This window comes from Mobula hypostoma, chromosome 12 (assembly GCF_963921235.1).
Source record: "Mobula hypostoma chromosome 12, sMobHyp1.1, whole genome shotgun sequence".
NCBI lineage: Eukaryota > Metazoa > Chordata > Chondrichthyes > Myliobatiformes > Myliobatidae > Mobula > Mobula hypostoma.
In genome coordinates this window covers 58,159,320-58,186,195 of record NC_086108.1, presented here as the reverse complement: position 1 = coordinate 58,186,195, position 26,876 = coordinate 58,159,320, and the positions used below count along the sequence as shown (strand labels likewise).

Here is a 26,876-nt window from a genome sequence, read left to right as displayed (position 1 = left end):
CTTAACGACTGCTTTTTTCTTACTTTCCAGAGTCACATTATAGGCCTCCCTTGCAAATAACAGACCCTAAACAATTGCTGACAAGAAATACAATTGTTGAGAGCTTCTGGACTACAAGGTGCCAAACATCTTAGCATACCCTGCTCAATACTGGGGTTGCCCATTTCCACTTTGTTCAATTAAGACTGCATAATTGTATAATTATGATCTATAATTTGACTATATAATGTTAGATTCTGATGTTTTTAATCCAACAACTTCTAGAATATTCATTATCTTTATCCAATGCCATGTTTATGTGAATGTTTATCTTCCCTGCAGTTTTGCCTGCTATTCCACCCAGCTTATAATGTGTCATACTGCGTAAAGATAGTTGGGGAAAAGTAACCACATTTTATCATACATCACATTCATCTATGTGCATTAAGTACATGGTGGTACATCCACCACCGCTATGCCAGTATAAGAATTACAAAGGCACATTAACTTCCTCACAATGATGGTACCTTCCTAATTTTGTCCACTGCTGCACTTCTCAGCAGAAGACCATAAGACATAGCAGCAGAATTAGGCCATTCAGCCCATTGAGTACCTTCTGCCATTTCATCATGGCCGATTCCAGATCCTATTCAACCCCATACACCTGCCCTCTCACCATATTCCTTGATGTCCCAACCAATCAGGAATCTATCAACTTCCACTTTATATATACCCACGGACTTGGCCTCCACTGCAGTCTGTCAGTTCTTAACATCTGTTATGGGTGACTGGCAGTTTTGCATTTCATTGTTGTGTGTACAAATGGTAAATACTCATTAGGCCAACACTAAATCTGTGGCATATGGGAGTCACAAAATGTGCATGCAGAAAATGTCATTTTCGAGATCTCATGTGGCCAGATGTAAAGGAACCAACAATCCCATTTTTTCATGAATGCTGTCCTTGTTCATCCAAGTCATTGTGAGCTATTCGTTTTGACTGCTACATGTGACATGCTTCTAAATTAGCCCATTGGGAGCTGTTAGCACACTGCATTGCCAGAACTGCCTACTCAGTTGACTATCTACTGTCGACTGTCTGCTCAGTCACACTGAGCACTGTCTGCTGAGGAATGTGCTGTCTAAATTCAGAGCATCAGCATTTTGTAGTGTCCAAACGATGGGAAGACAGCACACTGAAACAAGAATTACTCTATCCCATTTAGTCCCTCCAATCTATTCCACCATTGAACAGTGCAGCTACAGTCCACATGAGGATAAAGAACAGAATTTGTGTTTGTTGTTATAGCACATGGCTGAGTTACTAAGTGAATACTTTGCATTGATATTTACCAAGGAGAAGGATTTGGAGGATACTGAAAACTGGCTGGAGCATTCTGATGTGCTGGGACATTCTGAGATTAAGGAGGAGGTAATGCTGGGTCTCCTGAAAAGCATGAAGTTGGATAAGTCCCCAGGACCTAATGGCATATATCCCATTATAGTGAAAGAAGAAAGTAAAGAGATTGCTGGGGCTTTAACCAGGATCTTTGTGTCCACACTGGCAAGAGGTGAAGTCCCAGAGGAATGGAGAGTAGCAAATGTGCCTTTGTTCAAGAAGGGAAATAAGGATAATCCAGATAATTACAGGACAAGGAGCCTCACATCAGTGGTATGGAAGCCACTGGAGAAGATACTGAAGGATAGGAATCATGTGCATTCAAAAAGACATGGCCTGCTTAGAACAGTCAGCATTGCTTTATGATTTACAATTAAGTGATTAGATTGAGGATAGTCATAGCGTCATAGATTCAAAAAAAATAGTTCCAGTTGATTGTGGTTGACTTCAACAGAGCTGTGATCAATCAGGGTTAGGGTTAGCTTCTGTACATTTTTCTTTCTTTGTGTCATGCTACATGGAAGTTAGTTTCAAATAGGTTCCATATCCTTGATTACCGTCTGGTCCCTTACATTGTTTTGTTATAAACCATGGACAAATCAAATATGATTTGGTTCAGCAGTAATATTCTGCATCTACTTTCCAGAGTAGATGGTTAATCTAACCACATTATTTGGAGATACTTTCATAAGTTAATGGTAAAGCAATGCATGAAGGGACAGCTTAATGGAATGGATTACGTAGAATATTACTTAGCTCATAGATATTTTTAAAGGATAATAGTTTTGATAGATTTGTCTAGTTTTGAAACAAGCACATTGTGTTTCATGTGTGGTTCTATGTCTTATTGTGTTACAACTGTAATATAACTCATAGTGTTTGTAGAAGATGGCAACAGAAAGAAAGTTTTTTCATTTCTGCATCAATCTTTGCAGAGACCATCCCACTTGCAGCACAATAATTTCTGCCTATTCCCCTTACCATTTTATAATGGTAAGGAAACCTTTTTCAATAAGAAAGGAGAAAAAGAATTAAATAATAATGAAAGCCCAAAATGGAAGTGGTTTCTTATGGGAGATGGAGCTTGTGATAAAGTAAAGAATTGATGCTCTAGGTAGCATAAGAATGCATAACTTCTCACGTACTTGAAGATATAATTTAAACTATGATAAACAGATGAAAAGATCAAAGTGTGACAATGTTAGTTTCTTTGCAGGAGGAATGAGGAACTAGGGTGGAGAGGACTCAGGAGTTTATGATGCCAGGAAGATGAGCCATAAGAAGAATAAGAATACTAACTACCACTGAAATGTTAACTTGTGAACATATACAATTAACACAAAGCTCCATTATATAGTACATTCTGACTAGATTTTATGATATTATTTTAATGTTAATAGTAACCCATTTAAAATAAATTATCTATCAAATTAAAATGATGAACTAATGATATTATCTGGTTTCATGGAGCAAATTGTGATATATGCATGGATGGCAAGATATTAAAAAAATGAATCGGAATAAAGCACCTAATTGATGATTTTTGGTGTTTTGAAATTATGGCTGGATTATTCTAAAAATAATTAATGTAAAAAAAAATTTTCCTAGTTTGTGGAGTATTAAAAAGCATGCTGTTTATTGTTAATGAAGTACCAGCTTTGCTGACTTACACCATTTCCCTTTACCATCTGTAGCTGACTTCTGCTCATCCTTTGATAGCTGGCATCAACCTATGGAGGGTAGGGCAATGTTACTGTAGCCTATAAGTTATCTGGGAAAATGCAATTGCATTTGATTGTTCTCTTTCAGATTACCATATCAGATGGCTTGAATGGATTCCCTTGTCCACTTATTCCTCCACTTATGCTGAAACCAAGACCGGGGTTCTTCTCTATCCTCACACAAAACTGAGTTAAAGAGTGAAAAAAAAACATGGTTGTTAGTGTAAATACAGCAACTAAGACAATTTTGGTATAAATATGGCAATATCAATATGCTTTAATTTATCATAGGAGAAATTATGAACATTTGTAATGCATCAGTCATATGTCCACAGTCCAAAATGGAATTGAGCAATTCTGATCATAAAGGTTCCAGATTTGATTTAGTTTCAAACATTCAGCAGATGAAGCACCATCTATATTCTTGATAGGACAGAATAGTTTGAACTTGAAGTTTCTGTGGACTCTAAATATAATTTCATTGTGCATCCACCCAAAACCAATTCCCTCTACTCACTTAATCCTGTTCCATAGGATATGAAATTCAATGTATGATATTTGTACTCTGCATTTATTTGCATACCTTGAATTTTATCCAAAACATTTTAAGCATTTATGGTGAAATATCATTCATGGTTACTGGTTTTTCTCTGATATCAGGGGCAACCTTTTGATTTGAGCCTAGATATTTATCAATATTGCCCTCATATCATATCAGTTGCTGTTTTTGCCCGACATGCATGCACTTTATGAGTGGAAAACTTACCAGCGATTAACAACAGAATATATATTCATTATCCTCTTTCCGGTTTGGTGATAAGATAGTTGTAGTACACTATTGCTGTCATGACAAAGTTACCATACTAACAAACTGACATGACAGTGAATTTATTGACTAAATGTTCAGGAGTTTTATTTACAACTTTATGTTTAACTTTTCTTCACATAAACTTAAATACACGATAGCCACTTTACCTGCTCCTGGTAACTTTCTGTACTCTTTTGTGGCTTAATGCTTGTTAGACATCTGCTGGGTTGAGCTGCTCGTGCATTGGGAACGTTCTGCGTTGATGAAATGGCAATCTGCAAAGGCTTCTGATATTGCTGAAGCGTTACTTTTGACACAGCTCCTTCATACTGTTGCTCCCTGGATCGATGCTGTAGGCTTTGTGGTGAAGTCCCTAATGCACTTTGCCCTTGATGAGGGTGGCTACCTGCCTGTGGGTAATTCAGCCCATTAGGCAAAGATTCAGGAAGCTGTAAAGGACAATCATTACAACTTACACAGACAGATAAAAGAAAAAAAAGGACACAGGAGACCTAAGTGACGACAACACCAATACCTAGAAATCAGTCTAAAGTGTATATATACAGATTTTGAATATAGCATGGATCATACTGTTTAGTTAAGATGATGTCTTAGCTTCTACAGTTGTATGGGAGATAATTAAAATAGTTTTGAAATGATAATTTTTTTGGAAAAAAATAGATTTATCAGAAGAAGCAACATGCCTTTATATTTAACTAACTTGCTAGTGAAATGCATAATGTTACTAAAAGGATATACAATGAGCCTAATAAGATTTTATTTTGATAACAGTGATAGAACAGGAAGCCAAGGGTATCGCAGAATATTCAGTTCATTTAAAAGTAGTAAAACTATTGTCTGCAAAAGGAAAACTTTTGTATGAGGAAGTGATTACAAGTGAAATACATTTAATAAAATATATTGTGATCTTTCTCATTTGAACTTGGGACACAATACAAGGGGTTTCTGAGTACTTGAATGAGGAATACAGTAATCAGTGAGGTGAAATGGGAACTCATTTGGAATCAAAATGAGATACTAAGTCTGAACAATGGGAAATGAGATAACTAGAGATAATCCTGGAGTGGGGCAGGCAGCAGATGCAGTCCAGGGCTTGAAAATGGAATTAGACTAGTTACAAACTAGTGACTCAAAATGTTAGCAGATACACTTCTGGCACTCTGGTGGGAGAGGGATCATTTCTGGGGGTAAGCATGTGTATTGTAAGAAGTCAAAATATTTTCAATTCATTTCAATCTCTTTTTGTCTGTGAAATTATTTTGCATTACTTTTTAATTTTTAATGTATTGATTTATTTAAAAGATATTATTTCATGGCTTCCTTGAGCACATTCATTAATAGAATCCTGGCTTTCCTATGTTTTATTGTTGTCAGTACTAGCAGCTTGGTAGATTAGTGGGGCATATGTAGATATTGTCCAGTAAGTGTGTACTTGCTCTGATGCAGACACACACACCTTGGCCTGAAACGTTAACTGGTATTTATTTCTATAGATGCTGCCTGACCTGCTGAGTTCCTCCAGCATTTTGTGTGTGTTGCCTTCATGATCTATTATTCAATCTAGAAACTTGAGAATATTCTAGGGCATCTCAGAGATGTTGTATTGTGGTAATAATAGATGGCTCTCCCTGTCTCCCTGCTTTCTACCAGGGCTCTTCTCAACCTGCTCCTTTCAGTGGATAAAGAGCTGGTGTTTGAATCACAACATGTTAATGATCCTCACTGCGTTCAAGGTGGGAAACATGCAGGAAGCAGCACGTTTTCTGATTACACTACAGCTTTTCTGACTGCGGTACAGTCTTCTCAAATGTATCTCAATCTTATATTTGTTTTACGATGACAGAATAATAACCACTGGTTCCACAGCATCAAGTGCCAATCTCAATCACGACGAGTGTCAAACAAGACACCCATCTTTGCCCCATCAAATTAAGCTGAATCTCATCTCCACAAACTTCCTGTGGGAGTGGAGCTAATCTTCATAACTATTTATCTAGGGCAATTTATATTCCCACAAACATCAAGGTCACTGAAATAAGGTAATTACATTCCATTTTTTAAGAATATATGTGCATGAGCACACATTTGGAAGCCAAGCTCCAAATCATCATTAACTTGTTACTGAAGTGAAAAGGAGAATGGGCCTTACATTCACTAACAGTAAGAAAAAGGTGGACTACTAATCACCTTCTTCTGTGCAACAATGATAATAAAGTTTGAAAATATGAACCTCTTCACATCCGTCAGTGAAGGCAGAATCGATGATGTAAATCAGCATCTTTTTCCCTCTACCAGTGCAGCTATTGCACAATTCAGAAAGGTGTCGGTGAAGATGTCATTCATCTGGTATGTATATTCCAAGTCCTTGGCCTGGGATGTTTTCTGGCCTGGCTGCCCTATGGGGATTGACTCTCTGCAGAGTCCTTCTCACTTTTGCTGCTGTTACAGACAGTGGCTGCTCACCTGGGAAGGGGGTAGCTTTCGTGGCTGGCGTTGTGTTGCATGCCTCGAAGCACGCATAAAAGTTGTTTAGGGTGTCAGGGAGGGAGGCGTCACTGGTACAACTGACACTGTTTTTCCTTGCATAGTCTGTAGTGCCCGCAGTGCCCAGCCACATTTGCCACAGATTGTCATCGGACAGGTGTTTCTGATTTTATTGTGTGTAGGTGGCATTTCCCCTCTAGATGTCTAAGATGGGGTTTTTCCTGGCTGTCATGAGAGCTGTTCTGTCACCAGATTTGAAGGGAGCATCCCAGGTTTTTAGCAGGGAGAATATCTCTGCGTTCAGGCAGAGCAGGTCACACAAGTTTCACACCCAACACCAGGTTCCCAAAATAGACACTGAGGACACGGTCAAAGCCTCCTCAAATATGTGCTACATCCCCAGTGAGTCCTAGGAATCCTTGTTCCACAACCACTCTAAGCGGAGGAAGAGCATTTATGATAGCATGGAGGACTTCAGGGCTGTCTGTAAATTGGAGCACACCACCTCACACGAAACCCACCTGTCTCACCTATGGAAGAGTCTGGGGTCTCATGTTTGCTCTTTATCTTAGAAGCAGAGGGAGTTAGACAAATAAGAAAAACAAATTAGCAGGGCTATGAAAAACCTGGGCAAAGAGACTGAGAAGACTAGTAGCCAGTATGGATTCAATCGGCCAAGTAGTCTCTCTTGGCATAACAGTACATATATTTAACATTCTTCTTTCAAGACTGAATAATAAATGAATCTAAATTAATCCTTTAATTCCATAGAACTATTACAACCAATTCCTAATCTGTAATCGCCCTTGACCACTAACCCCTACCATACCCTTAACCCCAGGCTGCATGCAGATCACAACCTGTGCATTGAGTATTGATCACTTCCTGAACACTGAATTTCTTCCTGTCCATTCATTGCAAGAAGCAGTCTTCTCACAACATCAAGAGCCAGGTTGATTAACTCCGAATTGGAGGAATGCCACTTTCTATGGGAAGCGGACAAGTGATTGTTCAATGGGATTCAAATGAAAATTGGCAGTAAAAGATTTCCAGGCCTACATCAAGAGTTCAAGTGTGAAACTATCTAGCCTTGCTTACTGGAATTGGCCATAAAGGCATTCAAAATAATGCTGTCATAAATAGATCATACTGTATAGTCAGAAAAAAAAACACATAGAACAGATACATCAATTAAGTTAAACTCACCATGTATTTTAAACCATAATGACACAATGAAACTGAATACACTGCCAGAAAAACAAAGGAAGTTCAAGGAACAAGAATGAAATCACAACAGATAAGACATGAACTGTCAAGAAATCAAATCCACCTTTGAATGGTCTAACCTTTTTTATCATGTTCTCCGGTGGCACATCCCGTCTTCCCAACGCATATGAATTCCACTGACTAGTTGGAGATATATCTTCCAGCTCACTGTCATGAACATTGCCCTGTTGTGATGGTGCCTGAAGACAAAAAAGTTAAACAGGTTGCTGCTTGGTGCCGCACATTTAACCAACACCATTGATAACTTTGCATTTGTCCCAATTAAGTGCTTTAGCTGGTGAAGTATTCAGAGTTGTAAATAAAGAAGGCACAAAGTTAAACCTTGAATTGCATTTTTATCAAAGTGGTTAGTGGTTTCAGCTTTCCTGGGCTCTTCTGGCTCAAAAACACATTAACTAGAATCAAACAGCATCCTTGTTTTTCAATGGTTCATGCTGGAAAATGGATATACAGTGAATTCCGGTTAATTGGGCCATCAGTTAATCCGGGAAGCTGCATATTTAGGACAACTCTTAAAGAACAAAAAAAAATCAAGAAAATGGCTGGGATTCTCTTCATTTATTTAGGACACCATACTGTTTAATTGGGACAGGAGGCTGTTACCGAACAGTTTCTAACTAGCATCAGATGCATGCACATGTGTGGCTGTCAAAAACTACACCAAGCTTAGAGTGGACAGTTTTTAAACAGTGTCAATTGCATATGCTTGTGTTCAAAAAGCAGTGATTTTTGTCACTGATAGTTGATGTGAAATAAGCAGTAAGACAATTCAGAACTGTTTTGCTCACTGCAGTTTCAAGCATTCAGGCTTGGAGATGCCAGAAACGACTGGGGGTAAAATTGAAATGATTTTACTACTTCAATAAATTAGAAGCTATAAAAAATTTGAACATGTTGATGATCATTTTGAATATTACATGGAAAATGAAGTTTTGGAGGAAGCAATCATCAATAGCATTGTATGAAGGCAGTCTATTATCTAAACTAGGTGTCTGTGCTCATTTTGTTCATTTACAGTCAATCAAAAGAATGCAGCAGCATATAATGGATGAATTCCTCTTTTGATAGCTATTAGGAACTAATATGCAGTTGTATAGTACTATTGGGCATGTGGCCAAGTGGTTAAGGTGTTCGTCTAGTGATCTGAAGGCCGCTAGTTTGAGCTTCGGCTGTGGCAGCATGTTTGTGTCCTTGAGCAAGGCACTTAATCACACATTGCTCTAGTATCTGTGCGAGGAGTGGTGCCCCACACAGACTTCCAACCTGTGCCTTGTAAGGCATGAAAATGCCCGCCGCAGGCCTCTCATGGTCTGGGTTGACGTTCCCTCCCTCCCATAGTACTGTAGTAGTATTGGTAGTGTTCTAACTTATTCTATGTTTCATTTAAATACATAATTTGTTATTCAATTAAGTGATAGTTTCCTTTTTTTAAAATAACTTTTTAACTATTTCCATGAAACTTTGGCTAATTGGGGCAGCTGCGTGAATGGGCCAAAATATATTGGTCCCAATGTGTCCCAGTTAACGAGAATCCACTGTATAGTGATTTTCCAATTTAAGTTTAAGTAATAACTAGTTGATGAATAGACTCTTCTTAGGCTTCCAGCCGGGCACGTATCAATTATAACTGATGTTTCGATGACAAACTCTGCCATCTTCATTAGGGTTGATGCCTGGGCACATCCAGTCTTTTGGTTTTATAATCCCATAGTCCATCCCTCTTGATTGGTTAGTGTTCACCCAATCAGATTTCCACTCTCCCACCTTGTTTACAATCAAATTCCAGTTCTTACTTAGAGCGAGACCTTGGTCTTTGTTAAATTTCTTTTCCTCTAGTTCTATTTCAATGGCTTTCTTCACCAGATGGTCCCAAAAGCCACTGACAGGGTAGAGTTGTTTTGTGCCATCAAAGTCAATTACAGATGCAATGTTCTGCTACCACTGGTTTCTCTGGGTAACCCAAACAGATGCATCTCCCGTACTCCTTGATGCGGGTTTCCAACATGGGATGACCTGGCCAATATATAGTGCTCCGCATTCACAGGGAATCCTGTAAGTGCTAGTTGTCCTGAGTCCAAGGTCATCCTTGACCTGCATAAGATTCCTTACAGGTTTGTGGATGGTATTAATCTGGTACTTCTATAGGATCCTGAATTTACAAGGATCTTGCCTGGATTGGGGAGCATGCCTTGTAAGAATAGGTTGAGTGAACTCTGCCTTTCCTCTTGGAGAGACAGAGGATAAGAGGTTACCTGTTAGAGGTGTATAAGATGATGAGAGGCATTGATTGCGTGGCTAGACAGAGACTTTTTCCCAGGGCTGAAATGGCTAGCACAAGAGGGCACAGTTTTAAGGTACTTGGAAGTAGGTACAGAGGAGATGTCAGGGCTAAGTCTTTTATGTGGAGAGTGGTGAGTGCGTGGAATGGGCTGCCGGTGACGGTAGTAGAGGCGGAGACAATAGGGTCATTTAAGAAACTCCTGGATAGGTACATGGAGCTTAGAAAAATAGAGGGCTATGCGTAACCCAAGGTAATTTCTAAGGTAAGGACATGTTTGGTGCAGCTTTGTGGGCCGAAGGGCCTGTATTGTGCTGTAGGTTTTTTATGTCTATGTTTCTAAACCATGGAAATATAGGAAAGACAGGCAGTAGTGACGAGTTCCTCCTTGCTGTTAGGTTTCCTGGTTTTTCCATCTGCCTTTTAAAGGGCCTGACTGATTTCCTTCACTTGTTGCCATTCTGTATGAACACCATACATAATCATCTTATTTCCTTGGGCAGACTCTCTGGGTCCAAAATAGTTTTTGCACGATTAATCAAAGTAGAAAGAACGGCTCTACGTTGGGAGGCATGATAGTGGCGGTTATTGTTGAGGTATAAGTCCGTGTGAGTGGGTTTCCGACAGACACTGTGTCTGAGGCTACTGTCCAGTTTCCATTATATTAGAACGTCCAGGAACGGGAGAATCAGAATCAGGTTTATTATCACCAGCAGGTGTCGTAGAATTTGTTAACTTAGAAGCAACAGTTCAATGCAATACATAATATTGAAGGAAAACAGTAAAAATAAATAAGTAAACTAATTACAGTAAATGTATGTTGAATACATATATTGAAAAATTGTGCAAAACCAGAAATAATATACATTAAAAAAGTGAGGTAGTGTTCATGGGTTCAATGTCCATTTAGGAATCGGATGGCAGAGGGGAAGAAGCTGTTCCTGAATTGCAGAGTGTGTGCCTTCAGGCTTCTGTACCTCCTACCTGATGGCAACAGTGAGAAAAGGGTATGCCCTGGGTGCTGGGGGTCCTTAATAATGGCCGCCGTCTTTCTGAGACACCGCTCCTTGAAGGTGTCCTGGGTATTTTGTACCCAAGTTGGAACTGCCTAAATTTACGACCCTCTGCAGCTTCTTTCGGTCCTGTGCAGTAGCCCCTCCATACCAGACAGTGATGCAGCCTGTCAGAATGCTCTCCACAGTACATCTATAGAAGTTTTTGAGTGTATTTGTTGACATACCAAATTTCTTCAAACTACTAATCAAGTATAGTCACCATCTTGCCTTATTTATAGCTGCATCAATATGCTGGGACCAGGTTAGGTCCTCAGAGATCTGACACCCAGGAACTTTGAACAGCTCACTCTCTCCACTTCTGATCCCTCTATGAAGATTGGTATGTGTTCCTTCATCTTTCCCTTCTTGAAGTCTACAGTCAGCTCTTTTGTCTTACTGACGTTGAGTGCAAGGTTGTTGCTGCAGCACCACTCCACTGATTGGTATATCTCGCTCCTGTATGCCCTCTCGTCTCCATCTGAGATTCTACCAACAATGGTTCTAACATCAGCAAATTTATACATGGTATTTGAGCCATGCCTAGCCACACAATCATGGGTATAGAGAGAGTAGAGCAATGGGCTAAGCACACACCCCTGAGGTGCACCAGTGTTGATCATCTGCGAGGAGGATATATTATCACCAATCTCCACAGATTGTGGTCTTCCGGATAGCAAGTTGAGGATCCAATTGCAGAGGGAGGTACAGAGGCCCAAGTTCTGTAACTTCTCAATCAGGATTGTGGAAATGTTGGTGTTAAATGCTGAGCTATAGTCGATGCACAGCATCCTGACATAGGTGTTTGTATTGTCCAGGTGGTCTGAGGCCCTGTGAGGAGCCACTGAGATTGCATTTGCCGTTGACCTATTGTGGTGAGGCAGGAGTTCAGTCTAGTCATGACCATCCTCTCAAAGCATTTCATCACTGTAGATGTGAGTGCTATCGGGTGATAGTCTTCGAGGCAGCTCACATTATTCTTCTTAGGCGCTGGCACAATTGTTGCCTTTTTGAAGCAAGTAGGGAGTTCCACTCATGCAGTGAGAGATTGAAAATGACAATCGTGCTTCTCCATCTCTATTGTAAATTGAATGTTTGGATGTATGCTGTTCAGATGGAAGTGGAACTGTTGGAGTACAGGGAGTCCATGAGGCAACACTACGATGGCGTATCTGAAGAAGCATTTGGGGTGTAAGGTGATGAACTATATATATATATATAGCCCTCATCTCAAAGTACTCCCTGGAGAAATTAGCAATAACCAATGACAAGGGTGATCCCATGGCCACTCTGTCCATTTTTTCTTTGTAGTTCCCCTTGTTGGGGAAGTACATCGATGTATGGGTGGGTTCAAAAAGGTCAATGGTACCCTTAGCAAACCTTGACCACAGGATGCCCAAGCTGTTCTTAATAGGAACACCTGCGAACAGGGCCACCACGTTGAAACTAAAGATTAAGTCTTCAGTGTTCAGCTGGATGTTGGATAATGTTTTAATGAAGCCTGTAAAGTCTTGGTGAACTTGACACCTGAGGCTGAAGTGTCTTGCATATATCTGCTGGCAGTCTGGATTTTTTCAGTAAAGTGGAGGTCAGCCTCATAATCGAATCCGTGGGATCCCACTGTAGAACTCTGTAGGCAGGATCGTCCAGAATCTGTTGGACTTTCCAGTGGTATTCCTCAGAGGACATCAGGAATGTTGCATTTCCTTTGTCAGCTGGTAAAATCATGATGGTTGGGTTTCGCCGTAGTGCCTGGAGGGTCAGTCGCTCTCCTTTTGTAACGTTCGGTTTCGGCAAAACAGCTCTTTTGAGGGCCATGCAGACCTCCATCCCTACCTCCTCCGCGGTATTCCGTGGTAGCTTTCGGACTGATTGCTCTACCAGGCCAATGTGGTCCCAATAAGGTATAGCTCTAGGGATTGGAGCCAAATTTAGCCCCTTGGCGAGGACCGATCTGGTTGCCTTGTCGATGGATTGCCCAGTTTGATCGATGTACCCTAAAAGGATTGTCAATGATGGCAGGGCTGCCCTTTGTTTGGATATCGAGCAGAAGGGACACACGGTGGAAACCCCATCACGAAGCACAGGAGGTGTATCCGTTTTGGTTGCCTGGGGAAAGTGGCGATAGCAGACATTGCATTCACAATGGCCATAGGTTAACTTTGATGGCACAAAACTACTGTGCTGTGCCAATGGCTTTAGGGATCGCTTTGTGAAGGAAACCATTGAAATAAAACTGGAGGAAAAGAATTTTAACGGAAGCAAAGGTCTCACTCAAAGAAAGAACTGGAATTCGATTGTAAACAAGGTGGGAGAGCGGAAACCTGATTGGATAAGGACTAGCCAATCAGGAGGGACAGACTAAGGGGGTATAAATACCACTGGACTAGACATGCCCAGGCATCATCCCTTATGAAGAAGGCAGAGTCTGTCATTGAAATGCTGTTTATAATTGATACCTCTACCCGGCTAGAAGCCCAAGAATGGTTTATTTGTCATATACACCGGGAAAGCAATAGATCCTTTTTTAAAACTGGTTGACATTTAACATTCAGGCTTACACATGGACTGAGCATGGTAAAAATTAGAAAAACATTGTAATAAACATTGATGTTCTCAAACTTCCAGTAATGCCTCCACCACCCCCCACCATTTCCCATCCCCTTGCCCCTCTCTCATGTTATCTCCTTGCCCGCCCATCACCTCCCTCTGGTGCTCCTCCCTCTTTTTTCTTTCTTCCATGGCCTTCTGACTCTTTCACCCATCAACTTGCCAGCTCTTTGCTTCATTCCCCCTCTCCAAGTTTCACCTATCACCTGGTGTTTCTCTCTCCTCCCTCCACCTTTCAAATCTACTCCAGCATTTTTTCTCCAGTCCTGCCGAAGGGTTTTAGCCTGACATGTCGACTGTACTTTATTCCATAGATGCTGCCTGGCCTGCTGAGTTCCTCCAGCACTTTGTGTGTGTTGCAATAAATATAACCTGCAACATGTCAGGAACTGGGACTACTGAGGCTTTAAGAATTTTAAGTGTTAAATTGTTCATGCACAGACATTCAAATGCTGATTAATGCCATCTACGCACTAGCTTTCCAGGGTGATAAAGCAGGAAGTTTAGTAAACTACAGCTGAGCTTCAGTAAATTAATGCGGTGCAGTTGCATTTGAAAGCAGTGATTGAAATAGTGACAGTACATGCTGTGAGATGGGTAAGGCTCAGCATGCACTCTTTTTTTCATTTCTACACATGCCAACTCTGCTTACACACTGAACTTTCAATTACACCAACTTAATGCTAGCAATAAAAGGAAAAGCATACATATTGTAAACACAAGAGGTTCCACAGATGCTGGAAATCCAGAGCAACACACACAAAATCAGGCAGCGTCTGTAGAAAATAATAAACAGTCGATGTTTCAGGCCAAAACCTTTCATCAGGGCTGGCATACTATTTGTATTAAAATTCTTGCTTTTGTTCAGATAAAATTACTGTACATGTGGTAAATTATTCTTCAACTGTATTCTTACCACAGAGGTGGCAAGTCACATGAATCAAGTCGCGATTATTTAATGCCATTTCCAGTACACAAGTGTAAAGGAGGACAAAATAATTGTTACTCTGGATCTGATGCAGCATAAAATAAAGACACAAAAAGATAAAGAACACATTATAAAAACACAATAAATATAAATGCATATGAAGTTTATGTATATAGAGAGATTGCATGTCCATAAAGTGATGCTAGGCGCAGGAGAGTTTGTACACAAGGTGACTGACAGCAAGTGACAAAGACAAGGCAGTGGTGTGTTAGTGGGTCGGGGTGTTGATCAGCCTTACTGCTCGGGGAAGGTAACTGTTTTTGAGTCTGGTGGTCCCGGCGCAGATGCTATGTAGCTTCCTTCCTGATGGGAGTGGGAAAACAGTCCGTGAGCAGGGTGGGTGGGATCCTTCATGATGTTGCAGGCCCTTTGCTAGCAACTTTCTGTATATAGGTCCCTGATGCAGGTAGACTGGTGCCCGTGCTGAGTGAGGCAGTTTTGTCTACCTGCTATAGAGCTTTCCTGTCAGCTCCAGAGCAGTTTCTGTACCAAGCAGTGATGCAGCTTGTTAGGATGATCTCCTCTGCACGTCAGTAGAATGACATGAGTATACTGTAGATGTGCAGAGTCGAGCTCTCGTCATCCTCCTCAGAAAGTAGAGGCGTTGACGAGCTTTCCTGATTGTGTAGAATGTGTTCCGGGACCACAAAAGGATGTGTGTGATGTGCACTCCCAGGAGTTTGAAACTACCATTTTACTCCTGTATTTGAAGGAATGGGACCAAGTTTGAGCATAGATGTCCAAAATATGCTTCTGAGCACTGGAGGGACATCCCCCAGAACTTCGTCATTGGGGCAAATTGCTTGTAAATGACCTCTTTATGAACCCAGGTGTGAAGTTAGAACAAGCTGGTCAACTGTGGAGACATCAAACATGGGGCAGCATGGTAGCATAGCACAACACTTTACAATACAGGCAACCCGGGTTCAATTCCCATCGCTGTCTGTAAGGAGTTTCTACGTTCTCCCCATGACCATTTGGGCTTCGTCTGGGTGTTCCAGTTTCCTCCCACAGTCCAAAGACATGCTGGTTGTTAGGTTAATTGGTCATTGTAGATTAGGCTAGGATTAAATCGGGGTCAGCACAGTTCGAAGGGCCTAGTCCATGCTGTATCTCAATAAACTAAATCACAAATACCCCAATCCTGCAATAGAGGTGAAATGCTGGTATCTGCAGTAAACAAGAATCTTTAAATATGTTTTTAAAAAAATCTCACCTTACTGGTAAGATTTATGCAGAATTATGCAGAGCTTAGGAGGGATAATGGTGCCTAACGGCGACTCCTTTGCTTACATCTTCGGAAACAGCTCTACTTCCTCCTTTAATATCTTTATTCTTCCCTTTCAGGGTTCTTTTGAAGACCCTGACCTGGAGTTACACACAGGCTTCGGTTCTTTGCTGGAATGGGACCCGTTCTCGGGGTTCCACGACTGGCCGTTATTCAACATGCCAAGAGTTTGGCCTGAGAGTCTCACTCGTGTTTGGAAGCCGAAGATCTCGGGGCTCTGGAGACTGGCGGATCGATGGTCAGTGTCACGGCAACAGACTCGTCTGTTGTCGGGGGAGTTGTAAAATCTTTTGCTGTGGGCCTGAAGACCTGAGGTCTTTGCAATCTTCTGACACAGAGCTCGGAAAAAGTCATGAAACGGACTTTTAACATCGTAAACCAGTGGATTGTTGTTATGTCTGCGCTCACTGTGAAAATGGGAGACACCTCCCTCTCCCTTGCCAGGGAGAGAGAGAACCTGTGGTTTGTCAAATGTCGGATGAAATGCAAAGCCTTTGGGGTAACTTCGGTCTGTGTCTTTGCTATTGCTTAGCTCATGCTTGGGCTCGGTGACGGTACCGATGCGCTTTTACTTGCTGGTGGGGGGAGGGGGATCGTTGCTTGCTGCCGCTTACGTGCAGGAGGGGAGACTTTGGAGTTCTCACTCTTAACTGTCATTCATTCCTTGGGCACTTCTCTGCTTTCGTGGATGTTTGCAAAGAGAAAGCATTTCAGGATGTATATTGTATAGATTTCTCTGACATTAAATTCAACCTTTGAACCTTTGAAATGTAGCACCGAGCAGAATTAGCCTAGTGGGAAAGCCATCATTACTCCCCAATTGAACCTTAGCTGAAATTACTACATCCACACACCCAATGGCATAATTGGAGCATCACGCTCAACTTGCTTGCAGTACAAAGCGGTCCAGCTTAAATCTCATGGCAGTGCTTTGCACAGATCAAGGTTTTATGGGGTTGAGTGGGATCCGGGGTCAGCAATGATGGAATGGCGTAGCAGACTCGACGGGCTGAATGGCCTAATTCTGCCCCTATGTCTTATGGTCTTACAAGTACAGCAGTGGTGCCCACCATGGTGATGGCATCAGTGGCTGCTTGATTGCTGCCACTCAGATGGCTGTTGTCTGAGGGTTTTGAATATGCAAAATGATGACTGTATTTTCAGGTACAAGAAAGATAATTTTCAAATGCACGAATGTAGCCTGCATCATCTACAGACCCACTTTGCAGAATATGGCTTTCTAGTGCCCATGGATGTTCAGGGCTTCAACAGATATAGGGTTATTATGGGAAAGTGCTCCTACTAACTCCCCCATTATGATTCCCATCAAACCCAACTCACTAGCCCAAGCTCAGATCCCGCCGATCTGCTAATCACTAAATCCAATCTACAAACACCCTGACACTGAACCCCAAACCTTAAGCAGAGATTTCATGCTAACCACCAGACCCTTGAATACAGATTACCCCATGACTATTGAATTCCCTAAACTACCACTAATACAAATCACTCTCCCAGTCCCATCCACTACCAGTCCTACCCCCCTTAATTATCTTCCCTGAAAACAGGGGTCACCCTCTGATTATCTAGCCTACCCTTGTCCCAACCACCAAACCTATCATCTTAACCACCCAATGGCTAAGACCATCCCTCAGCTGACAATCCTACCATCTGCAACTACCTCATATTAAATACCGAACTTATTTATCTGTTCCGCATTGCCCCATCAATTAATAGACAAAGAGCCATCAGCAAGATTCGTTGATCTATTGACACAAAATGCCATTGCATAACATCTAGGCTCTCTCTCCTGCAATCACCCGAGAAGGTTATCAAAAACCAGAGGTCAAGATTGGTGGTAGTGCATGAGAACCACTGCTGTTGTCCGAATCAAAGGTGATGGTGAGTTGGCATCGGGGGTTGGGGGGAGTGGAGATTGAAAATCTGGCTGAGTTGTGCCACAACAACAAACTCTCACTCAACATCAGCAACACCAAAGGGCTGATTATCGACTACAGGAAAAAAGTTGGAAGTCCATGAGCCAGTCCTTATTAGGGGAACAAAGATGCAGAGGATCAGTAGCTTTAAATTCCTTGTTGTCAACATATCAGAGGATCTGTCCTGGACCAGTAGGTGAGTGTCATCACAAAGAAGGCACGTTAGCACCTCTACTTCCTTAGAAGATTCTGCATGTCACTAAAAACTTTGAAAAACTTCTATAGATGCACAGTGGAGAGTATCCTAACTGGCTGCATCACAGCCAGGTATGGAAACACCAATGTTCAGAAATAGAAAAGGCTACAAAATGAGGTGAATACAGCCCTGTCCATCTCAGACTAAGCTCTCCCCACCATTGAGTACAATTACTTGGAGCACTGCCATAAGAAAGCAGCATCTACGATCACAGACCCCCACTAACCAGGCCATGCCCTCTACGTGCTATTACCACTGGGGAGGAGGCACAGAAGTCTTAAGTTCAGGAATATTATTACCTTACAACAATCAGGCTGCTGAAGCGACATGGGTAACTTCAGTCACCACAACTCTGATCTGATTCTACAACCGCAGGCTCAGACTCATTTCTCAGTGTTTTTTCAAAATATACTGTTTGTCTTCATTTGAACATTGGTAGCTTGTCACATGGGAACGTGGCCAAGTGGTTAAGGCATTGGACTAGTGACCTGAAGGTTGTGAGTTCGAGCCCCAGCTGAGGCAACGTGTTGTGTCCTTGAGCAAGGCACCTAATCACACATTGCTCTGTGACGACACTGGTGCCAAGCTCTATGGGTCCTAATGCCCTTCCCTTGGACAACACTGGTGTTGTGGAGAAGGGAGACTTGCAGCATGGGCAACTGCTGGTCTTCCATACAACCTTGCCCAGGCCTGCAAGGTTTTATGGAGAGTGAAGATTTTCCAGGACACAGATCCATGGTCTCGCAAGACTAACAGATGCTTTAATTAAGCTTGTCACTCTTAAAATGTAGTTTTTCATAAAATTCTAATTGTACTTTTTTTTGGTAAATGCCTACAAGAAAATAAATCCCAGGGTAGTATATGGTAACATGTAATGTTATGGTAACTTTGATAATTAATTTATTTTGAACTTTGAAAGAGCCATAAGTATGAAAGAGTGGGCCAAGGAGTTGCAAAGGGAGTAATCTCTATGACATGCTGAGAGGAAAAGATAGGGGAAATGTACGTCTGGTGCTGGATTCTTGTTGGAGATCCCAGGAAATGATTCACCAAATGTGGAAATTGGTGAGCGGAAGGCAAGCACCAGGGGAACTCTTCTTGTTCTATCAAGTGGGAAGAATGAGAGGACAGGTGTGAAGGCACGAATATGGGAAATAGATGACGTGCAGTCAGAGACTCTGACCACTATAGCAGAGAGGAACTCATGATTAAGGAATGTTTCTGTGGAATATTTTGTCTTTGAAGCAAATACAATGGAGACAGGGGGACCAAGAATCCATACAGAAGGTAGGGTCGGAGGAATAATAATCAAGATATTTATGGGAATCTGTGGGCTTACGATGGATGATTGTGGCTAGCCTAGCCCCTGAGATAGTAACAGGGAGATCCAAAAACAGAATGAATGAATCAGAATTAAGTTCACGACAGAGTTGACTGTGAAGTGATGAAATTTTCAAGCTTTGCATGAGTGCAGCAAGCAGTTGTTTTTGTACCTGGGAAAGCATTGGAGGAGTGACTCAGGACAGGTTCAGCTTGGGCCTATGTAAGGGCTATTGTTACATTCTTGATCTGGAGAAAGTGAGTGGATTTGGAGGAGAAACACACCCACACAAAATGCTGGAGGAACTTGGCAAGTCAGACAGCATTTACGGAGAGAAATAAGCAGTTGATATTTAGGGTTGAGACCCTTCAACAGGACTGGAAAGGAAGGGGAGAGAAGCTATAATAAGGTGGGAGAGTAAAAGTGCTACATCTGCCCCCATATCTCTTCCCTTACCACCATTCAGGGCCTTAAACTATCCTTCCAAGTGAGGTAGTGCTTCCCCTGTGAGTCTTTCGGGCTCATTTATTGCATCTGACCTTCACTACACTAGTGAGACCCTATGCAGATTGGGGGATCGCTTTGTCAAGCACCTTTATTCTGTCCACTGCATATGACAAATTGAAAGTAAATGCATTGTCAAAATCCATATATGTCACCATATCCAACCCTGAGATTTGTTTTCCTGTGGGCATTCAGAGTAAACACAAAGAACCACAATAAAAACAATGAAAAACTGCACACAGCAAAGATGGACAAACAACCAGTGTGCAAAAGACAACAAACTGTGCAAATACCAACAAGAAAATAAAACACAAAATAATAATAATAATAAAGAAATCAATAGTAGACATTGAAAACATGGGTTGTAGAGTCCTTGAAAGTGTACTCATAGATTGTGGAATCATTTCAGTGTTGGGGTGAGTGAAGTTATCCACTCGGGCTCAAGAACATGGTAACTATTCCTGAACCTGGCAGTGTTGGACTTAAGGCTTCTGTACCTCCTTCCTGATAGCAGCAGCAAGAAGAGAGCAAAGGCTGGATGGTGGGGATCCTTGACGATGGGTCCCTCTTTCCTACAACAGCACTCCTGATAGATCTAATCAGTGCTGGGGAGGGCTTTACCTGTCATGGACTGGGTTGTATCTACCACTTTTTGTAGGTTTTTCCGTTCAAGGGAATAGATGCTTCCAGTGTACTTTCCACTGCAGATTTATAGAAGTAAGTCAAAATTTTTGATGACATGCTGAATCTTTGCAAACTTCTAAGAAAGTACAGGTGCTGAAGTGCCTTCTTTGTAATGGCACTTACGTGCTGGATAGATCCTCTGAAATGATAATGCCAAGGAACTTTAAAGTTGCTAACTCTCTTCACCTCTGTTTCCCAGATGAGGACAGTCTCATGGACCCCTGCTTTCCTCCTCCTGTAGTCAATAATCAGCTCTTTGGTTTTGCTGATGTAGAGTGACAGGATGTTGCTGTGGCAACATTGAGCCTGATTTTCAATCTCCCTCCTACGTATACGCTGATTCGTCACCTCCTTTGATTCAGCCAACAGCAATGGTATTGTCAGCAACCTTAAACATGGCAGTGGAGCTGTACTTAGCCTCACAGTCATAAATATAAAGTGGGTAGAGCGGGGGGATAAGCACACAGCCTTGTGGTGCACCTGTGCTGACGGTAATTGCACAGGGAGGTTTTGAGGCTTAGATCTTGGAGCTTATTGATTAGTCTTGAGGGCAAAACTTCCTGGTGACTGTCCACTTCAACTTGACTTCCCATTCCCACACCAACATGTCTGTACAAGGTCTCCTCTACCTCCATTATGAGACCAAATGCAGATTAGAGGAGCAGCTCCTCATATTCGGTCTGGGATGTCTCCAACCGCATTGCATGAACACTGTTTTATCTAACTTCTAGTAACCACTGCCCTTATCTTTAATGCCCCCCTCCTTTTGTTTCTCACCCACTCTGGTTACACTCTCATTCCTTCTCTTTACCTCCCCTGCACTCATGATCTGTCCATTCTCTCCCTCTGATTCTTGACCTCCTTCCTTTATTGCACCATATTTTTCTATCAGATTCCTTCTTCAGCCCTTTATCTTTTCCACATATCCCCTCCCAGCTTGCAGCTTCATTCTCTGTCCTTCACCAATCCACCTTCCCCCTCATTTGATCTCACCTATCACCTACTAGTTTCTACTGCTTCCTCTCTTATTTTCTTATTCTGGCTTCTGCTCCCTTCCTTTCCAGTCCTGAAGAAGAGTCTCATCTGTAAACTTCCCTCCATAGATGCTGCCTGACTTGCTGAGATTCTCTAGCATTTTCTGTGTATTACTCAAGGTTAGTTGCAGAAATTGTTTAAGGTGAGGACACATGCAACCAGACGAATGAGCGTGTTGGAGGAGGAGAACTTGTGGGGCCTTTGCTCCTGATGTGGGATAGAGATTTGGAGGATCTGGTAAAAGACCAAGTTGCCCTCCACCAACATTTCCATCTTCTACGGAGAGGATGGACTGATTGAGAGCAGGAAAACGAGAACCATTAACAGCATCCAAAGTGTTATGGATGTTAGTGGAAAAGGACAGGAGCAGGGAAGAAAAGATGGAGTAAAGGTAGGAAGAAGTGAGTTTGGTTTGGTGACAGCAGGCTGAATCAATTTATCTGCTGGGACAGTCCACTTTGTTGATCTTGGGAAAAGTAGAATGAGGCAATACAAGGACAGGGCACCATAAAATTGGAAGCTGTGGAGGAACTGTGGAGCTATGCAGTATCTGCAGATTTTTTTTTTCCGTTTGCTTTTAAATGATTCCCAAACTCCTTAGAAGGATTGAAATCAAAATGTACAAACAATTGTAAGCTAATTTTGGAAAACACTGAGATTGCTCAATATGAATAGTTTTGGCCTTGGGGTCTAAGAAAGGATGTGCTGGCATTTGAGGTGATCCAGAGGTGGTTTAAGAGAATGATTCTGGGAATGAAAGGGTTAATGCATGTGGGATGATTGATGGCTCGGGACATTTACTCACTGGAATTTAAAAGCACGGGGGTTGGGGGGGAATCTCATTGAAACCTGCCAAATATCGAAAGGCCTAGATGGAGTGACCATGGAGATAATGTTTCCAAAAGTGGGAGAGTCTAGGACCAGAACGCACAGACTCAGAATACAAGTACATTCCTTTAGAACAGAGATGAAAAGGAATTTATTTAACTAGAGGGTTCAAAGTTTAAAGTAAAGTTATTATGAAAGTGTCACCATATACAACCCTGAGATTTATTTTCCTGCGGGCCTACACAGTAAATCCAAAAACACAATAGAATCATAGTACCTAGAAATTTACAGATTGCAGGCCCTTCAGCTCACAATGTTGTGCTGACCATGTAACCCACTCTAGAAACTGCCTAGAATTACCCTAGTGCATAGCCCTCTATTTTTCTAAGCTCCATGTACCTATCTAAGAGGCTCTTAAAAGACCCTATTGTATCCACTTCCACCACAGCCGCCAGCAGTGCATTGCATGGATGCACAACTCTCTGCGTGAAAAACTTACCCCTGACATCCCCTCGGTACCTACTTCCAAGCACCTTAAAACTATGACTCCTCGTGTCAGCCATTTCAGCCCTGGGAAAAAGCCTCTGGTTCTCCACATGATCAATGCCCCTCATCATCTTATACACCTCTATCAGGTCACCTCTCATCCCCCATCGCTTCAAGGAGAAAAGGCCAAGTACACTCGTCCTATTATCATAAGGAATGCTCTCCAATCCAGGCAACATCCTCCAAATCTCCTCTGCACTCTCTCTATAGTATCCACATTCTTCCTGTAGTGAGGTGACCAGAACCGAACACAGTAGTCTAAGTGGGGTCCGACCAAGGTCTTATATAACTGTAACATTACCTCAAGGTTGGTGAATGCCAACACATCATATGCCTTCTTAACAACAGGAGCAGTGTTAACAACACTGTCAACCTGCGCAGCTTTGAGTATCCTCTCGACACGGACCCCAAGATCTCTCATGATCCTCCACATTGCCAAGAGTCTTACCATTAATATTATATTCTGTCTTCAAATTGGACCTACCAAAGTGAGCCACTTAACACTTATCGGGGTTGAAGTCCATCTTCCACTTCTCAGTCCAGTTCTGCATCCTCTCAATGTCCAGTTGTAACCTCTGACAACCCTCCAGACTGTCCACAACACCCCCAACCTTGTTTTATCAGCAAACTTACTAACCCAAACTTCTACTACTTCATCCAGGTCATTTATAAAAATCACAAAGAGGAGGGGTCCCAGAACAGATCCCTGAGACACCACTGGTCACCAACCTCCACCCAGAATACAAACCATCCCTTTGCCTATTCTGGATCAACAAAGTAAGGTCTCCTTGGATCCCATGCCTTCTTACTTTCTGAAGAAGCCTTGCGTGGGGAACCTTATCAAATGACTTACTGAAATCCATATACACTACATCCATTGCTCTACCTTCATCAATGTGCTTTGTTACATCCTCAAAGAATTCAATTAGGCGTGTAAGGGACGACCTGCCCTTGACAAAGCCACGTTGACTATCGCTAATCAGATTACGTTTCTCCAGATGCTTATAAATCCTGCCTCTCAGGAACTTGCCCACCACTGAAGTCAGACTCACTGGTCTATAATTTCCTGGGTTAAAGTGAACAACATTTGCAACCTTCCAATCCTCTGGTACTACTCCCGTCCCTATTTATGACACAAAGATCACAAGAGGCTCAGCAATATCCTCCCTCACTTCCCACAGTACCCTGGAGTACATCTCATCCAGTCCCAGTGACTTATCTAACTTAATGCTTTTCAAAAACTCCAGCACATCCTCTTTCTTAATGTCTATATGCTCAAGCATTTCAGTCCACTGTAAGTCATCCCAACAATTACCAATGTCTTTTTGCCTGGTGAATATTGAAGCAAAGTATTTATTAAGTACCTCCACTACCTCCTCCAACTCCATGCACACGTTTCCACTATTGCACCTGTTTGGTCTATTCTCACATGGCTCATCCTCTTGGTCTTCACATACTTGTAGAATATCTTGGGGTTTTTCTTAATCCTGCTCACCAAAGCCTTCTCATGGCCCTTTCTGGCTCTCCTAATTCCATTCTTAAGCTCCTTTCTAGCAAGCTTGTAATTTTCTAGAACTCTAACAGTACCTAGCTTCTTGAACCTTTTGTAAACTTTTCTTTTCTTCTTAACTAGATTTTCTACATACTTTGTACACTATGGTTCTTTAACTCTACCATCCTTTCCCTGCCTCAATGGAACATACCTATGCAGAACTCCATGCAAATCTTCCCAGAACATTTGCCACATTTCTGCCGTGCATTCCCCTGAGAACATCTGCTCCCAATTTATGTTCCTAAGCTCCTGCTTAATAGCATCATATTTCCTCCTACACCAATTAAATGTTTTCCCAAATTGTCTGCTCCTATCCCTCTCCAGCACTATGGTGAAGGAGATAGAGTTGTGGTCACTACCTCCAAAATGCTCTCTCACCAGGAGATCTGACACCTGACCAGGTTCATTTCCCAATACGAGATCAAGTACAGCCTTTCCTCCAGTTGGCCTATCTACATATTCTGTCAGGAAACCTTCCTGAACACACCTAAGAAACTCCACCCCATCTAAACCCCTTGCGCTAGGGAGATGTCAATCAATATTAGGAAAGTTAAAATCTCCCATCAGAACAACCCTATTATTATTGCACTGTTCCAGAATCTGCCTCCCTATCTGCTCCTCAATATCCCTGTTACTGTTGGGAGGTTTATAAAAGATACCCAGTAAAGGTGTTTTTTATAAATCAGTGAAAGACTGCATCAAACAGGACAAACAACAAATGTTCAAAAGGCAACAATCTATGCAAATACAAAAGAGAGTTGAATTGAATTGAGTTGACTTTATTACTTACATCCTTCATATACATGAGTAAAAATCTTTACATTACATCTCCGTCTAAAGTGCAAAACCATGGTCATGCATTTTGGTTTGTTGTTCAGTTGTATAGTCGAGTCTGACTCTTCATGACCTCATGGACCATTGGGTCCATAGGGTTTTCATGACAAGATATGGAAGTAGACTGCCAGGGCTTTCTCCCACACAGATACTGCTGCTGCCCAGGCTGGGACCCGGCTGGGTTTGAACTCAGGACCATCTGCCTTGAAGTCCAGTGCTGATGTCACTACACTACTAGCCAGCCTGCTAATAATACTAATGTTATTAGTATTAATTATAATACTAATACATAAATAAATAAATAAATAAGCAATGAACATCAAGAGCATGAGATGAAGAATCCTTGAAAGTGAGTCCATAGGTTGTGGGAACAGTTCAGTGATGTAACGAGTGAAGTTATCTCCTCTGGTTTGAGAGCCTGATGGTTGAGAGGCAATAAATGTTCCTAAACTAATGCTGGGGTCCTAAGGCTCCTGTACCTTTTTCCTGATGACAGCAGCGAGAGGAGAGCATGGCTAGATTGGTGGGGGTCCATTATGATGAATGCTGCTTTCCCATGACAATGATCTGTGCAGATGCGCTCAAGGGGGGTGGGGGGAGGGTTTTACCCGTGATGGAATAATATAGAGAACAACACAAGATTAAATGTTCAAATGCACTGCCACCATCCACCTGACCACAGTTTGATTTTACTCTATTAAATAGAGGCTCCAATGGTTAGAAATAAGGCACGTCAGCAGCAGACCCTTTCTTCTCCACAAAATGAACAGTAGGCTCTGGATTTATGATCACATAAATAAAACTACACCCGTGCAAATCCCTGCAGCATCTGGTAACCCTGTGATCTCTGTCGCATCTTTCAACGAGGTAAACCCCTGCAAAGTGTTAGGCCCAGATGGTGCATCTGGTAGGGCTTTGAAAATCTGTGGCAACCAACTGGTGGGTTTGTTAAAGGACATCTTCAATCTTTCACTGATGCAATTGAAAGTTCCTAACCACTTCAAAAGGCTGACAATCATACCAGTGACAAGAAGGGCAAGGTGAGTTGCCTGAATGACCATCACCCCTTGCCACTCTTATCTACTGTGATGAAGTGCTTTGGGAGGTTGGTTATGACTAGAATCATCTTCTGCCTAAGGAAGGACCTGGACCAGCTGCAATTTGCCTGTCACCTCAATAGGTCTACAGTGGATGCAATCTCACTGTGTCTCCACTTGGCCTACGTCAGGCTGCTGTTTATTGATTACAGCTCAGCGTTCAACACCATCATACCCTCTGTTCCATTCAACAAACTTAAAAACCAGGGTCTCTGGACCTTCCTCTGCAAAGTCAGTGCAGATTGTTCTCCTCCTTGCTGATAATCAGCAATGGTGCATCTCAAGGATGCGGGCTTAGCTGACTGCTCTACTCTCTCTACACCCAAGACTATGTGGTTCAAATGCCATCTATAAATTTGCCATGTTGG

At 42.0% G+C, this 26,876-nt stretch overlaps 1 protein-coding gene across 18 annotated transcripts in view; it reads right to left on the bottom strand.

Moving 5' to 3' along the window:
- Positions 1-26,876, bottom strand: part of lrrc7 (leucine rich repeat containing 7) — a 661,225-nt gene that overhangs the window by 23,033 nt on the left and 611,316 nt on the right. For 10 of the 18 annotated variants that reach the window (XM_063064200.1, XM_063064198.1, XM_063064201.1 and 7 more), the window contains 4 exons: positions 7,758-7,877; positions 4,074-4,355; positions 3,192-3,284; positions 3,048-3,107 (listed from right to left, as the gene is read on the bottom strand). In XM_063064200.1, the coding sequence (XP_062920270.1) occupies positions 3,048-3,107; positions 3,192-3,284; positions 4,074-4,355; positions 7,758-7,877 (555 nt within the window). The remainder of the gene's footprint in view (positions 1-3,047; positions 3,108-3,191; positions 3,285-4,073; positions 4,356-7,757; positions 7,878-26,876) is intronic. The other 8 variants (XM_063064210.1, XM_063064217.1, XM_063064216.1 and 5 more) reach the window with 3 other exon arrangements.